The sequence below is a fragment of the Halyomorpha halys genome, unplaced genomic scaffold, assembly GCF_000696795.3.
Source record: "Halyomorpha halys isolate HHAL.00 unplaced genomic scaffold, Hhal_1.1 Scaffold624.1, whole genome shotgun sequence".
Taxonomy (NCBI): domain Eukaryota; kingdom Metazoa; phylum Arthropoda; class Insecta; order Hemiptera; family Pentatomidae; genus Halyomorpha; species Halyomorpha halys.
In genome coordinates, this window is record NW_027106861.1 from 967,367 (window position 1) to 982,472 (window position 15,106).

Here is a 15,106-nt window from a genome sequence, read left to right on the forward strand (position 1 = left end):
TCAATGTCTGTTTAATAAATTTTTATTTTTAAAAATTAAAATATCAAAATATATTAACTATAACTGTCAACCTAAGAAATTTTCATGAAAAATTTATGAAATTAATAATTTGTAAAATAAAAAAAACATGTATTTTAACTAATTTAAATTTAAAATGAATGTTAATATACATTAAACAATTTACTTTTTGTAGATGTGGTACTTACGCGCAATGATTATAATGATTCCTCTAACAACTTCTCTCCTTATACTCATTTCAATAATTTTCTTCATTAGTCTTGGTATTCAATCAGAACAATGTCATAAATTGGTGTATAAATTAATATTCTTTAACATAATTAAACATACATTTTTAGGCAGTTGCCCAGAAGGTTATTTCTCATGTGGTAAAAGTAATATATGTATTATTCAAAAACATATTTGTGACGGCCACAAAGACTGTCCAAATGCAGATGATGAGGAACCAATGTATTGTGGTAAGTTTTATAAGCATGCATTCAATTTTTTTTTTTTTAGGCGACCAAAATTGATCATATCATTAAAATATAATGTTACTGTTCCTACTTTTTTTTTATATATAGAACTTGAAACTAATGTATACTCATATAATTTTTAATTTCTAAATATTTTCTTAAAAAATTCAGCTGACCTTTATGGAGGATTTTGGGAAATAATTGATTCCTTACGGTATAAAGAACCCAATGATACTTGTGGTCTGTATTACAGTTCAAGCAAAAGATACATTATTATTTTTACAATAATCTTTATTTTATTTTTATTTTTTCAGTTTTAAATGATATTCCAGATGGTTGTAATTGCTCTGATTATACAGTGTTGATTTGTACAGACATGTCCCTACAGACTGTGCCTTCATACATACCAGAAGGGACAAAGCGGCTGTAATAAAATTCTCTCTTATGTTTAAAAATATGTTTAGCATATGATTTTAACATTATCTGGTAATTGATATTTGATTTTAGAATTCTTGCTAAAAATAATATAACTATAAAAGAGGTAGATTTCCATAATCATTCATTTCACATCATGTAAGTATTATTCCAGTTTTTTTTTTGTTTCTTTTAAAGAACTATATTTTATATATGAATGATAAAAATGACTGACATATATTTTCTCGAAACATTTATTTCACCTTCAAATAACTATATATGATAATTTTTTTTTTTTTTTTTAGAAATCTTGCAGACAACAATATTTCGACTCTCCCAAAGAAAACATTTCATGGACAAGTGGATCTAATGAAATTGTAAATTTCATAGTAATGTATACTTAAATATTTTGGTTTTCTTAATTTAAGAGTGTTTCTAGAATATTATCAGCCCATGTATCACCTATATTAAAGTAAGTACATCAAAAATCATAATTTCCATTAAAACAGGAATGTGAAATAAAAGATTCTTTTATAAAATAGAAAAGTTTAATTAAATTCTAATACACAAAATAAACAGAAATAAAAAGTCAACATAATTAAAGTAACCAACATAATTTTTATTTTATATATTGTTAAAATAAGTACATTTTATTTTTTTCAAGTTAAACTTTCTCTTCAAATACTGTTTATACATTTAACATTTCCATTATACTTGAAAATTTAGAATAAGGGAGCTATCTGAATCAACAGTAAGGAACAAAATGAAATTATTAAAAAAATTAGGCCAAAAATCTCTTAAAAGGCAGAATAACTTTATCTCAGAAAAATATTTAAGAAGAAATGAGTTGTGGTGCTGTAGGAAACAAAATAAATTTTTAAACTCATTTAAGGTGTATCTTTTTCCCACTTATTTTAAAAATAAAATATTGCTTCAAAGTATAAAAACTAAAATTTATCATTATAATTATACTTTGTTGCAGGTTCTTGTTTAAGAATTATCTTTCAGAAATACCCAAAGGTCTGTTTTATGAACTAAATAATTTGACATGGCTTTTTCTTAATGAGAATAACATAAATAACTTGAATTTGGAAAATTGGGATCTTCAAAGTTTGATTTGGCTGTAATGTAGCAACTGAATTATATACCAAAGATTAATATATAAAAATATGCTGAAAATCTAATAATTTAATTTGTTTTTGATAATTATGTTTTAGTGATCTTTCTCATAACAAAATCAGTTTAGAAACAGAAGTATTTCCAAACCTCTCTTCACTTACTTTTTTGTTAGTATACAAAGTAAAAATTAAGCACAATTTAGCTTGCATTTTGTACTTTAAACAAAATACTGCTATTTTAGGTATCTGGATTGGAATTTAATTGAAGAAATAACCGAAAATACCTTCTCTCACCTATCTCAGCTCATTGATTTGTATGATTTTTTTTTTTTATAATTTACTCAAAATGGAGATTTTTTATTCTTTTTGAGCTATATTATTTAATATTACAATTATTCATTTACATTATATAACATTTAGATTAATTGGTTAGTTTATTTAGAAAGAGTGTTTCCTAAATTAATTATATTTCAGAAGTATTAGTTGGAATAAAATAAAGTCAATTCACCCAACAGCTTTTCAAAATTTAAGTGAGTTGCAGGATCTGTAAGTACAAGACTATGAAAAACTACATTTTATTTATTATTTAGAAATAAAACCAACTTTCTCTTTTAATAAAATAATATATTTGCTTTTTTAGAAACCTAAGAAGCAATGAACTGATGTTTCTAAGCGAAACAATGTTTCTTAATAACAGAAAGTTGCAAAAGCTGTAAGTATTTGTGTTGTGACTATTGCTTAATCTCATGCATTAGAACACAGTCATGTTTAGACTTATTGATTAATATATCGCTATCTTTTACTAAATTTATCTCTGCTGCAACTCAGTAACTAGTACATCAAACCGATGTTTATTGCAGTGATTAAATTTTTTTTTAACATACCTTAAAGTAACATTAAAAGTTATATATTTAATTTTTTAGTGAATTAAAATGACATTGTAATTTAATTAAAATATTAATTTTAACAAATAGTTGTTTAATCCAGATTGATGGTGGAATGTATATATATTATACAATATAAGAAATATCATATAAAATATTTCTTTTATCCTAAATAAATGTAAGTGAGCTTTATGTGGCATGCTATGAATAATAAATTTACTTTTATTTATTTTGTGTCAGAAATCTTGGAGGTAACATTTTCCTTATTGTTACAAAGAATCTTCTTCTGCCCTTACAATCCCTAAGATCTCTGCAAGTACACTACATTAATTACTTACATACAAGATTTCATTCCATTATTATTTTCTATTAATTGTTTAATTTTATTTTTATATAGGAACCTTGAGGATATTGACATAGATAATTACAATGCTACAACATTTTCATTATTGCTCAATTTAGAATTTGTGTGAGTAAAAACTGTATTTATTTTAAATTATTTGGCAATTGACTTTTTCAAATAGTTAAAAAAATATTAACTTTGTCAATTATGTATGTTAGTATTTATATTATATCCTAGGACTGATTAATTTGATATGTACTAGTAGGAACCAACTATATTTGGGCAGCATGGCTTATTATTAAGTAGAGAGTTTTTTTTGTTAACGTACAACTGAAGTTGTCAACAACTTATAGAACAAAAATTTGACAAAATGAATTGCTATTTTCATTAAAGTAAAAACAAGTTTTTTTAATTATCTTAAAAGTTAATAAATACAGCAAATATTCATTTATTTTTAGTCTTAAGTAAATAAGCATGAACTGCAACTATTCATATTTTAAACACAACATATTTAAATATAGAATACATGATTTATACCCTAGCTGAGTTTACAAGTGCTTATAGCAGTGATGTTAAGTACAATATACTAACAAGTCAATAACTGTTTGTTTAATGAACATTAGTTTATTTTAAATCTTAAATTACAGGTTCAACTGTGATTGCATAAAACAGTTAGTAAGATCTAAAAAGGAATAAAGACTTGTTTTTTTTACTATTTATATATCTACTCCTCTTTTGTGATTACAACATTATCGAATGATAATATGTTTTCAATGCTACTTTAATTTATTTTTAATTTATAACTCAAATATTAGTAGCACTTCTTTCCAAAAATTTAGAGCTTTTTGCAGAGTTTTAATTCCTGGCATTATGAATATTTTGAGGAGAAATATCAAATTCCGATTCCCTTCATTTAATTCGCCACCCCTTAGAAGAGCTCTCCACATTATTCTGTCCATATATATTTTCAACATCAAAGAAATTGCTTTTCCTTGCTTTACTTTTGCAATGGTCAATTATAGCTACCAGTCATCGATTACAGGTTATTTAGGGAAAGCTGTCGTTTTCTTAGGTTCTACTTTCCTTCCACCCTGAAACATCTAAAAGAAAGTATATTCACATACTTACAAATATTTTAAACCGATTTTTCATATTTTCCTTGTAATATCTTTATGCAAAGCCAGAACTTCCTTTCTTTTATCCTCTTATTGATATAGGTCATTTGAAGTTGTACACTAAGTGAAGATCTGGTATCCTCCTTGGACGTGATCCGTGAATTCACCTCACACTTTGTATTTCTATTTTTTTTTGTAAACTGATTATTGGTTTGTAGGTATTTCTTTCATACATTTTATTTTTTTCCTGAATTTTTTCACACCATAACTCGTTCTATTTTTCCAATGTTAGGTCACCTGGCTAATCATAGCATGTATTCTCCTTCCTAATAGGTCATGCCACCATATTTTCATAATAATCTCTTTTATCCTGCTTCTTGAGTTAACGCGTACCAATTCTTTCATAAGCTATACTCTTTCTAAATTTTAATCCTGGAGTCTAAAACTTTCAATTTCTCTCCCACATTTACATCCATGAACTGATGAAAGATGGAAAGACTATATGTAAAGACTATGACCATTCTCTTACCCATTTTCGTTGAATACCAGGTCCCTTGAATATTTATCTTTTTTTTTTTTAAATGCGTTTATTCAAAAATGGTTCCAGACAACAATTAAAAACACATATAGACAATGGAAAAACATCTGTCTGTCGAAGCCTGTGAGGAATTTTAACTAAAAACATAAATAACAAAACTTTTTAAAAAAATATGTTTTATGCCTTAAAACCAATGATTTTATCTATTCAATAAATTAAAATAACAATATAGTATCTATGATTAAAAAAAACAAAGCGATGGTAACAAAATGTGGTATGGTACTAATTCCGGAAGTATTAACCATTGAGCTCTTTCTAGTGCAGCTTGTCGCACATAGTTACTAAGAGCTCTCCAATTAGAGCCTTTTAATATAGTGAATAATTGTTTAGGAGCAGGCCCGATGCCCAAAATATTTTATTCTAATTTCTCTATGTTTGAGACAAGTACATAAGAAGTATATCTTTCTATTCCACTATAAAAGCTGGATTACTGCCTATTCTTCAATTACAATCTTCTATTGTCATGTTCTGGTATTGACGAAGTAAATATAGTCAATATCTCATGCTTAAAATCATAGAGACATAAATTCTATTTCTTAGAATTATCAAGATTTTTATTAAATGTGTTAATTGAACCTTGGAGTTCTCTCAATCTAGCAATAATGATAGAATAAATAAAAAAAATAGTGATGAGGTTTCATGGACCAAAATTAAGTTGGTGATGAAGTAAGATATGCCTATAATATAAAATCTCATTGTGCCAGACACTATCACAGTACAGCTTTTTAAAATGTCCATTAAAGGGATGCAGAGCCAGAGATGAAATAATAATGTTGAAATGAGTATAGTATTGACTAAGGTATTATTTTATTTATTATACATATATTTTAATATACTGATATTTAGGCCTTAACAATGACAGAAAATAATGCAATATTTAATTTTCTTTTTTCATTCTATTCAAATAATTTAATGAATATATGCCTATCTGATCTTTCCAAAAAATTCAAATATGATAGGTAAATTTTTGAACTGTATTATCGTATAACTGTATAATAGCTTTCTTTTAAATGTTCCAGGTATTTTAAGAGATTTAAGTATTGTATGTATGTGCCAAATGTTCCAAAATGCTACCCCTCCACAGATGGTAAGAAATAATTATTCATTTTCCATCATTAATGATAAATTAAGGTTTCTTAATACTTTTCTGTTTTTTAAGTAATCGTATTTACAAGTTAAAAACTAGTAATTTTTATTAGAAGATCGATGATTGTCCATATATGATAATAAAAGAAAGATAGTCTGGGTGGGGGGCAGTCAAAGGAAAACTCAAATAGTCGTAAAACTACTTAAAAGGCTTATATTAAATGGTTTTACAACTCTTTGAGTTTTTTCTTAGACCATACCCAAACCTTTTTAGTAATTTTTATCATTATTTTCTGAGTTGGCTCTTTTCACTTGTTAAAATTTATATGAGATTTCCTGGCTTTAAAACAATTAGTTATTGATTGAATAATTTACAAAACATATTCAAATATAGAATTAAAAATGAGAACTTCAATATACCTAACTGTTTTAGGAACATCCTCAAAAGCAGATTTGCTGGTAAATGAGCTACTACGTGGAACCCTGTGGATGGTTGTCATGTTTACATTGATAACCAATGGGATTGTGCTTTGGCATAGAATGATTTCATCTGTATTCACTTCGCCTCTTAATCTTATTATAACAAATTTAGCAGGTATTAAATGAGTTCAATAATTTATCTTAATGTACAAGAATTGTTGGGTTTCTCGCCAAACCATGGCTTGACAACAACAGTGTAAGAGTTCAGAAGCTGTTTTTATTTATCTATTTTCCCCAATCCCTGAGAAAAAGTGACTAACCAAAATTTCAATTACAATTTTATTTTACAAGGATGATTTTAAGTAAACAAAGACACCACATATGTTACCAGGTTGAATTATTTATTAATTATAGAAGATTTATTCAAAGGTAACATGTTTTACCAATTTATGGAGTATTATATCAAATATATAACAGTAAATTGCTGCATTTATGAATATAAAAATTAAATAAACAAAATATTAATTTAATTGAAGTAGATTCTTACTAGATAATGATTTAATATAAACTCAAATGAAGAATATCAATTCAATTTCCATTGTCTGATTTAATTATCAATAAATGTTGGTTTATAATATAACTAAAACATGTCCAAAAAAATTATTATCAAATTTTTACTTAGCTCTCCTGACTTGCTTGGGAATGTTGTTTAGTTTTTAATTAGAGAACCTAAGAATTTAGGTTAGTTTTCATTTAGAATGCTGTGAGATTTCATTTTTCCAAGTTAGGATGTCTCTAGAACTACCTCTGTTGAATCTGTTGCTGACAAGTGTGGAATTTAGGGAGGGTTTTATGAACAAAGACAATGAGAGTGTGTATTTACCGATAGACGCCACAAGAGACTGTTAGACCCAAGGAACGCCAAGCTATCCCATGTCAGAGCAGTGTCGCCATCTACCATTTTATTTCACAAACAAAATAATAAAACGAATAGAATATGGTCTGGGTGCGATAAAAAAAAACTCAAATAGTAGATAATTATACTATTTTATTGAGCTAACGTTTCGCCCCACGTTGCAGGGCTGTTTTGACGGCAGTCAAAAACCAAAGTAAAGTTGACTTTGGTTTTTGACTACTGTCAAAACAGCCCTGACAAAGCCCTGAAACGTGGGGCGAAACGTTGGCTCAATAAAATAGTATAATTATCTACTATTTGAGTTTTTTTTTACCGCACCCAGACCATATTCCATTCATCTATACACACGGTCAATCAATAATCTTCCAGAAAATAATAAAACCTATTTTCTATAACAAGGTTTTGTATCATTCTTGGAGGATTAAGTTTCAGCCAAGAGACTTTACTTTAAACTAACAAAAATCTTGTCTTTATGTCATTTCCATTTTTAACCAAAATATCTGAATGGGAGGCATAGGTTTGCTCTCCTACTCTTTGATCCTTCACACCTCAAGTACTCCATGCAGGTAGAAAAAACATATCTGCAACTATCCTATAAATTTAAAACATCCATGTCTAACTAACCAAATGAAAATCTAACAAAATTTATAAAAAATATTTAGAAAATGAAGATGTGCTTTAGGAGTTTTAATATTTAGTATGGATTATTTAAAAATATTTTTTGTTGATTTATTTAACTAGAATAAAACGTTTCTTAAAACATTAGCATATTCTGACAATGCTTATTCTTGTATAGTTCAATAATAATATTGGAAAAACTAATATTTTGCTTCTTACAGACAACAGGAATAAATACTTTTTTTAGGATCTGATCTATTAATGGGTTGTTATTTGCTGATAATTGGTTGTCAAGATTTAAAATACAAGGGTATTTTTATAACACATGCCAGAGAATGGATGTCATCATGGCTATGCACAACTGCAGGGATATTAGCAATGACATCATGTGAGGTAAAATAAATTGAAAAATTTTTTTTTTCAGAACCTTAATAAGCATTGAAATAATGTTAGGGATATTATTTTTAATTCTTAAATATAACAAAATATATATAAGCTTCTCATAAAAGCAGTTTGAATTCATTTGAAGTAGAGTCGACTATCGTTAATCCCAACCTTGTTTATCAAGGTTCCATAATTCGAACCACCCATTTAAAAAAAACAAAACAGAAGATTTTATTTTATTTATATATTACATATATAGATGTTCAATAAAACCATATTACCAACACTTTGTGTGCTGAGGCTTAAATATCCTAGTTAAAAATACCAACTCTTTTTATTTAAAATAAAATCCAAGCATTACATTAAAATTTGGAAACATATTTATTTTCTCAATCTCAATATCAGCAGACAAATTTAACATTTTTATTAAATTAATCTTCAGTGTGAAATTGTATTGTTAATATAATGATAGTTTACATAATTGAAAAACAATTAACTATGAGTTTATGAAAATACAAAAAAAAAAATTGTTTTTCCAAAAATGTTTTATTAGCTTTTCAACACTCTCCACTTCTTCTTTTTCTGGCACAATAGGCGCATGAAGCTGCCCTTGGCCTGTTCAACGGCCGCCAACCATCTTTCTCTATCTTCTGTAAGGGTAACTGGGATCCTCAGTTGTCGCAGATCCCGCCTCACAGCATCCCTCCATTGGCCCTTCAGCCTACCACGTTGCCGCACACCATCTGGAACATAACTGAACAGTTTATGAGCCACTCTTTCCTCGCTCATCCTCATTACAGGGCCAAGCCATTTGCCTCTGTATCCTTATGTACGAGGAGATGCTATATTCTTTATAGAGCCCAAAAAGTTCACCACTTTCAAATCTGTCTAGCAGGTTAATGCTTTTATTGCTTAAGGTCCAAGTTTCTCCACCGTATGTGACGACTAACCTTATCGACGTTTTGTACAGAGTGAACTTGGTGGTACGGCTAACAAGTTTGCTTTTGATTAACCTTACAATGGAAAAATAGAGAAAGCTCTATTTCCAGCAGCAATTCTGCTTTTAACTTCTTCTTCTTCATCCTGGTTCTTATTGATAATAGAGCCAAGGTAAGAAAAACTTCTTACCATTTCGAAATTATAGGGACCCACTACAAGGCGACTCTGCCTCTGGTCCAGAGGCTTCTTACCTAACAGCATAATCCTGGTTTTTTCCTCATTAATATGCAGGCCCATCCTTTTTGCTTCGACATCCATCGCTTCGAAAGCAGTCCTAATGCTCTGCAGGGATCTACCGATGATGATGACGTCGTCTGGATAGGCCAGAACTTGGGCCATCTTTGTGAATACTGTTCCTTCCTGATTTATTCCTGCTCTATTCAACACTCTCCACTACCTTGGTATTTTTAGGAACTAACATCATTAATAACATTTCCTCTTATGGCCCTATGGGTTGTAAACATGTTTTCGACTAAATTTTCAACTAATACAAACCCAGATTTAAATAAATAAAGTTTTCATTCTATTAACAGGTTACTGTTTTATTGCTGTTCCTCATCAGCGCAGAAAGGTACCTCCTCATTGCGGCACCATTGAGGAGACAAAAAACATTAAAACCTCGAGTTGCTTTTCTATCAGTATCATCTGTTTGGATTATTGGATTTATTATATCTTCTTTGCCAGGTTATATTACTTTGATATAGTTATATTTTTAAATAATCTATATTTACATTTTATGAGGAGAAGATGGTCGGGAGTGCAAGTCACTAAAAATATACGTTTTGTTTATTTATGTATTTTTGCTAACCGCATCTATGACCGTCTTCTCCTAATATTTATATATGGTAAACTATCAACACCTGATTTAGATTTTATATATTTATTAATATGAATTATTAAAAATATATTGATTAATATTATCTAGAATCAATTGTTATTCTAGTTACTTCGTTGCAGATAATTGGCTATATTTTGTTTTTAATGAACTGACATTAGAACTTATCAGTCAGGGTGTCCACTGAGTCAATTTTTTCATTTTTTTTATCTCCCTCTAGGTGCTTTTAGTTATCACACCAATGGCCATACATTTTTCATAATCAAGTGTGAATAGTTAATCATATATTGATATGAGGAAAAAGTCGTGGGTGTGGTCAACAAAGATACACAAATAAACAAAATAAATTTGTACTGATGTTTCCACCTGAATTTCAGGCCTTCATCAGGGTACTGACATGGGCGAAGTTGTTGTCTAAAGTCATGACCTGAAATTCACATTGAAAGTCGGCACAAATAAATAACTTTCGTTTATTTGTTTATCTTTGCTGACCGCACCTCCGACCATCTTCTCCTTATTTTGACAGTTTGATCCATTAAATTCCTAAAAATATATACTCAATGAGACTTGTCAACTGAAAAATGTTGGAATATAAGTTTGACTTTTAACTAACATTGAAGTGAAAACTAATATTCCATAAATTTTTATTTATAATTAATGTATTTTATTATAAGGGAGTTTCACTCTTATTAACTAAGATTAGATTATTTAAAGTGGAAGATTTACCATTGTTTCTTCTTTTTTTTTATCAAGCAGCTGTGCATGCACAATTAATATTATAACAAAAATCACTCACGGCAATGCCTATCACTTTAAAAAAGGATAGACATAGAAAAAACTTATACAGGGTAAATGATTTTATTAATTAAAAAAAAAAATGAAATTCCTATGGTGGTGAATATTTTTGTTTCGCATGAAACTAAACAGTCATAAATAAATTCAAAGCCATGAGTAAGGAATAGGATTTATTTTCAAAAATTGTTAAATTTTCTTGCATATTTTAGTTTTTAATTGGAAAGATTCTAGCAGATTTTATGGGACAAATACATTCTGCTTTCCTCTTCACATTGATGAGCCCTATCGCATTGGATGGCATTACTCCACATTTGTTTTTATTGGCTTAAACTCTTTGGCGTAAGTATCTATATAGGCTGTACAGTTTGAAGTTCTAATTAACGATGTGCTTATTCATAATATTTTCTGGCAGGATGTTTGGAATTGGTATTCTATATTATGGTGTCTTATTAAGTGTACACAAAACTAGGAGAGAAACTACATTAAATGTTGGAGATACAGATTTTGTTATGAGGTTCTTCTTCATTGTCCTGACCAATGCATGCTGCTGGGTGCCTATAATAATCCTAAAAATACTAGCATTTCTCAGAATTGAATTATCAGGTATCTAGCAATGTTTCATTTACAATTGTATTCAGATTAATGACTAACCTCTAATTAGCTCATAGGAACAATGGTTTTTAAATTAACTAACTAAACCAAATAATCTTTAACATGGGGGAATTGAGAAGACTAAACTATATACATTATAAAAGATCACAGCTGCCTCCCAAGAATACCACATTGTCGATAACCTAAAAACTTCCCTAGACCCTTTATTGATCTATATGGGAAAGATAATATTTCTGAACTTAAAAGTGATTCTCAGTCCATTTTACCACCTATCCTCCAGCCAAATTTAACCTAACCAAGAATCCTTCATGTTATCCATATTCCTATCTTTGATGGCAAAATTAATAAATAGCTTCAGTATTAAACTTTAGTCTTTTTAAAATGCAAATTTACCAACAGTTCAGCAAAGTCTATGTTTGGATCGTTGCATAAAGCTACTTCCCTTTCCAAAGGTTACAACTTGTAGTGTATAAAACCGCTAAAGAAATAATGTCACCTAGCTTTCCTCAAGTTTAATGCTTTTCTTGATCCTACTCTATAATGGATTAACTTTTTTCAAGGAGAACTAAATGGTTGGCTTGCAATTTTTGTTCTTCCAATTAATTCGGCTGTCAACCCAATCCTATATACATTTACTACACCTCATTATACTGTGACTGAAAGAGACAGAGGATTGCCAGGTAATATAGTATTTTTATCTCTTAATCTGATTTACCAGAAGTTAAAGATATTTCAGATAAAGATATTCTTTACTTTTCTTTTTTATTAATTTTAGAAGGACCCATGACCTTGAAAAGAAGACTCAGCAGGGCAATTTCTATGATATACAGGCAACAAGCAATATATGAACCACCAAAAACACAAGAGGAAGAGTTATGAATCTTAAAAAGAAATTTTTTGTTTAATATTTTTCAATAGAGTTCATCTGTTAATTAAGTAATTAAATATTAAATTCAAATGTTTGAATAAAATAGCAAAAGAAATCCATTAGTTATTGAAATGATAAATTCAATTTTAAGGTTGATTTAATGTTCACTGGACATGATGCTCTTAAAACTGAAATTAACAACTTTCATTAATAGAAAAAAAAGAACCTACGAGAAGTAAACTGTGATTACCATCTGGGTTATCTACTTAAAGTTATAAACATGAATATTTTGTTTAAATTAAAAAGAAATGAATTGATACAAACATCTTAATTTATTTTGTCATAGTACATGTATTGTTGATAATATAAAATATTGGTTTGTTGTAACTGGAATCTGTGATAAAAAAAAAAAAAAAGAAGCTGGCTTTTCTAGGCCAAAATTTTGAGTTAAGCGTTTTCCAAAACTCGTTATTTTTTATATGGCTTAGGACCATAATAATATGCAACACGAAATAGAGCTCAAATAACTTTTTTGTACTTCAAATTCCAATTTACCAATTTTTAAGTGTGTTGAAATCTTAATTTATGAGAGTGGTGGTAATGAGGACTGCCCATGATAATTTAATTTGTAAGTTAATGATAACTTAATTTGTAAGTGTATTGGAACCTCAATTTATTAGAGTGGTGGTAATGAGAAATGCCCATGATAAAAAATAGGAATAAACAGGTGAAACAATAAAACAAACAGAATTATAATCTGATTTATTTATGTTTGTTATATATCAATGACATGCAAAAAAAAAAAAAAAAATTATGATCTATCTTGTGTTAAAATACTTTGATTCGGGATGACTCAAAAATATAGTAAACAAGAAAAAATAAGTAATTAGACTACATATTTCATAATTAACCAGTATAACAGACATCACAGTCCACAGGAGCTTTTTTAATAATATAATGTAAAGAAATTCATAAATTTTCTTGAATGGAAGGTGGCTACCCGAATAACCTGTTTGGGCCTGATATTATCATAAAGATGGTAAACATTTTATCTGCAATCCCTCCAACAATGTATGGTTATGGCTTCAAATAGTGCAATTATTCAGTCCGACTCAGTCCTTGAATTGATAATATGGTTCACCTTTACCTTCAAAGGTGCTTACTGCTGGTGTCACATACTGGTCATCAATGTGCACTTCAGGAGCATAAAGACTGTTTCCTCTTAGTTAAAAAATGTTTAATATTCATTTGTACTAGCCTGCAGTCTAAATATTTTACATATTTATAATTTTTCTGAAGATATGGTTTAGGGAAAATTTTTTGGTTTTCATCAACAGCCTATACTCTTTGAATTTCTGGAAATATTTTTCAAGACCATACTATAAGTTATTATGATAACTTTCACTTGAGATTGGCATTACACAACTTTGGCATACACCTTTTTTATTCATGGAAATTGTTTGCCTGGTGGGCTACTATCTGATAAACATCTTATAGATAATTATCTACAGCATGGTTTTATCTAATGGGAAGATTTTCTTCAGCAGCCATAAAATTCATTTTTACAGCTTTCAATATTTTTTTCGATAAAGTTATAGGTGTAAACTGAGCACAACTCTTTTTATATTAAAGAATTAGGTATATAAATATACAAATATTCAAAAATCAAAGAACGCTTAAAGAGATCTTTAATAGAGAAAAACATTAAAATTGAGAAAAAAAAACCACATATTTAATATTCTAAAAGATTACTGTAGGTTAATGAATCCTATACATACCTGACTGCTCCCTGTTACATTGAATGTTGAAAAGTGAGCTCTCTATCAGAAAAATAAATAAAAGCGTTAGAAACCACGCAATAATAAATAACACTGTGGACAGAAAAGTGCTCATTGTTAGGAGGCCTAGTAAGTTTCCGTGTTAAGGCAGTGTTGCCTTTACAAAGTTATCAATTAAGTTGTATGATGTGAAGGGTGCACCTAGAATCAAAACTAGGCCGAGGGGGGCAAATCATGTTCGTTCAGGTTGTGACATTCAAGAAAGGAAAAGGAGAATGAAACCAAAATTTTGAGAAAATTATTAGAGAGTTTTATTAGTTATTACAATTATTAGCTTGAAAAAAATTATTAAATTAATATTTTTTTTTTACTTCTATGGGAGTCAGCAGCCCTTCTACTCCACGCTAGGTACACCCATGTTGTATGATATAAGTTCTATCTTTAGAGATTATAAGTTTAGGTTAAGTTAAATCGTTGGAGGTTATCATATAACCTCTTGTGGGATTACAAATGGAAAAAATAAATAGACATGCTCTAGTGACAAATTTTAGAGCAAAAAGCTTTTCATATTACCAGCTGCAATTGAAATAAGTATTAATCCATTTCTGAAAAGGTGAGCCGTCTTTAACCAAGAAGGATCCAATGATTCTTTGACGCAATCGTGAAAGATGCCAAACATTAGACTAACAAAATCATGATTAGTGTAAGAACCCACTCAACAAGCCAGATCATTTTGTTCCGAGGCGCATCTCTTCCCTGGGTGGACCCTTGTTATTTAACCAGATCATCGATCATCTATTTCGTGATTTCCTTAAATTTTTCAGTTATGGATTTAGCCTAAGTAGTAACC

General features: G+C 28.9%; 2 protein-coding genes across 2 annotated transcripts in view; one reads left to right on the forward strand and one right to left on the reverse strand.

The window, feature by feature from the left end:
• Positions 1–6,832, reverse strand: part of RpL10Ab (ribosomal protein L10Ab) — a 64,461-nt gene extending 57,629 nt beyond the window's left edge. The window contains exon 1 of the mRNA XM_014427176.2: positions 6,823–6,832. The gene's annotated coding sequence lies outside the window, so the exon portion shown is untranslated. The remainder of the gene's footprint in view (positions 1–6,822) is intronic.
• LOC106684827 (relaxin receptor 2) lies at positions 194–12,786 on the forward strand. Its single transcript, XM_067045158.1, is given in 21 exon segments — positions 194–281; positions 357–476; positions 645–713; positions 788–899; positions 981–1,046; positions 1,193–1,264; positions 1,870–2,010; positions 2,105–2,173; positions 2,248–2,319; positions 2,480–2,551; positions 2,646–2,717; positions 3,130–3,202; positions 3,204–3,358; positions 5,965–6,032; positions 6,465–6,626; positions 8,233–8,378; positions 9,902–10,052; positions 11,208–11,337; positions 11,411–11,601; positions 12,171–12,290; positions 12,386–12,786. Coding segments are annotated over 21 exon segments (2,253 nt in total). The 3' UTR covers positions 12,490–12,786.
• Positions 12,787–15,106: the final 2,320 nt, after the last annotated feature.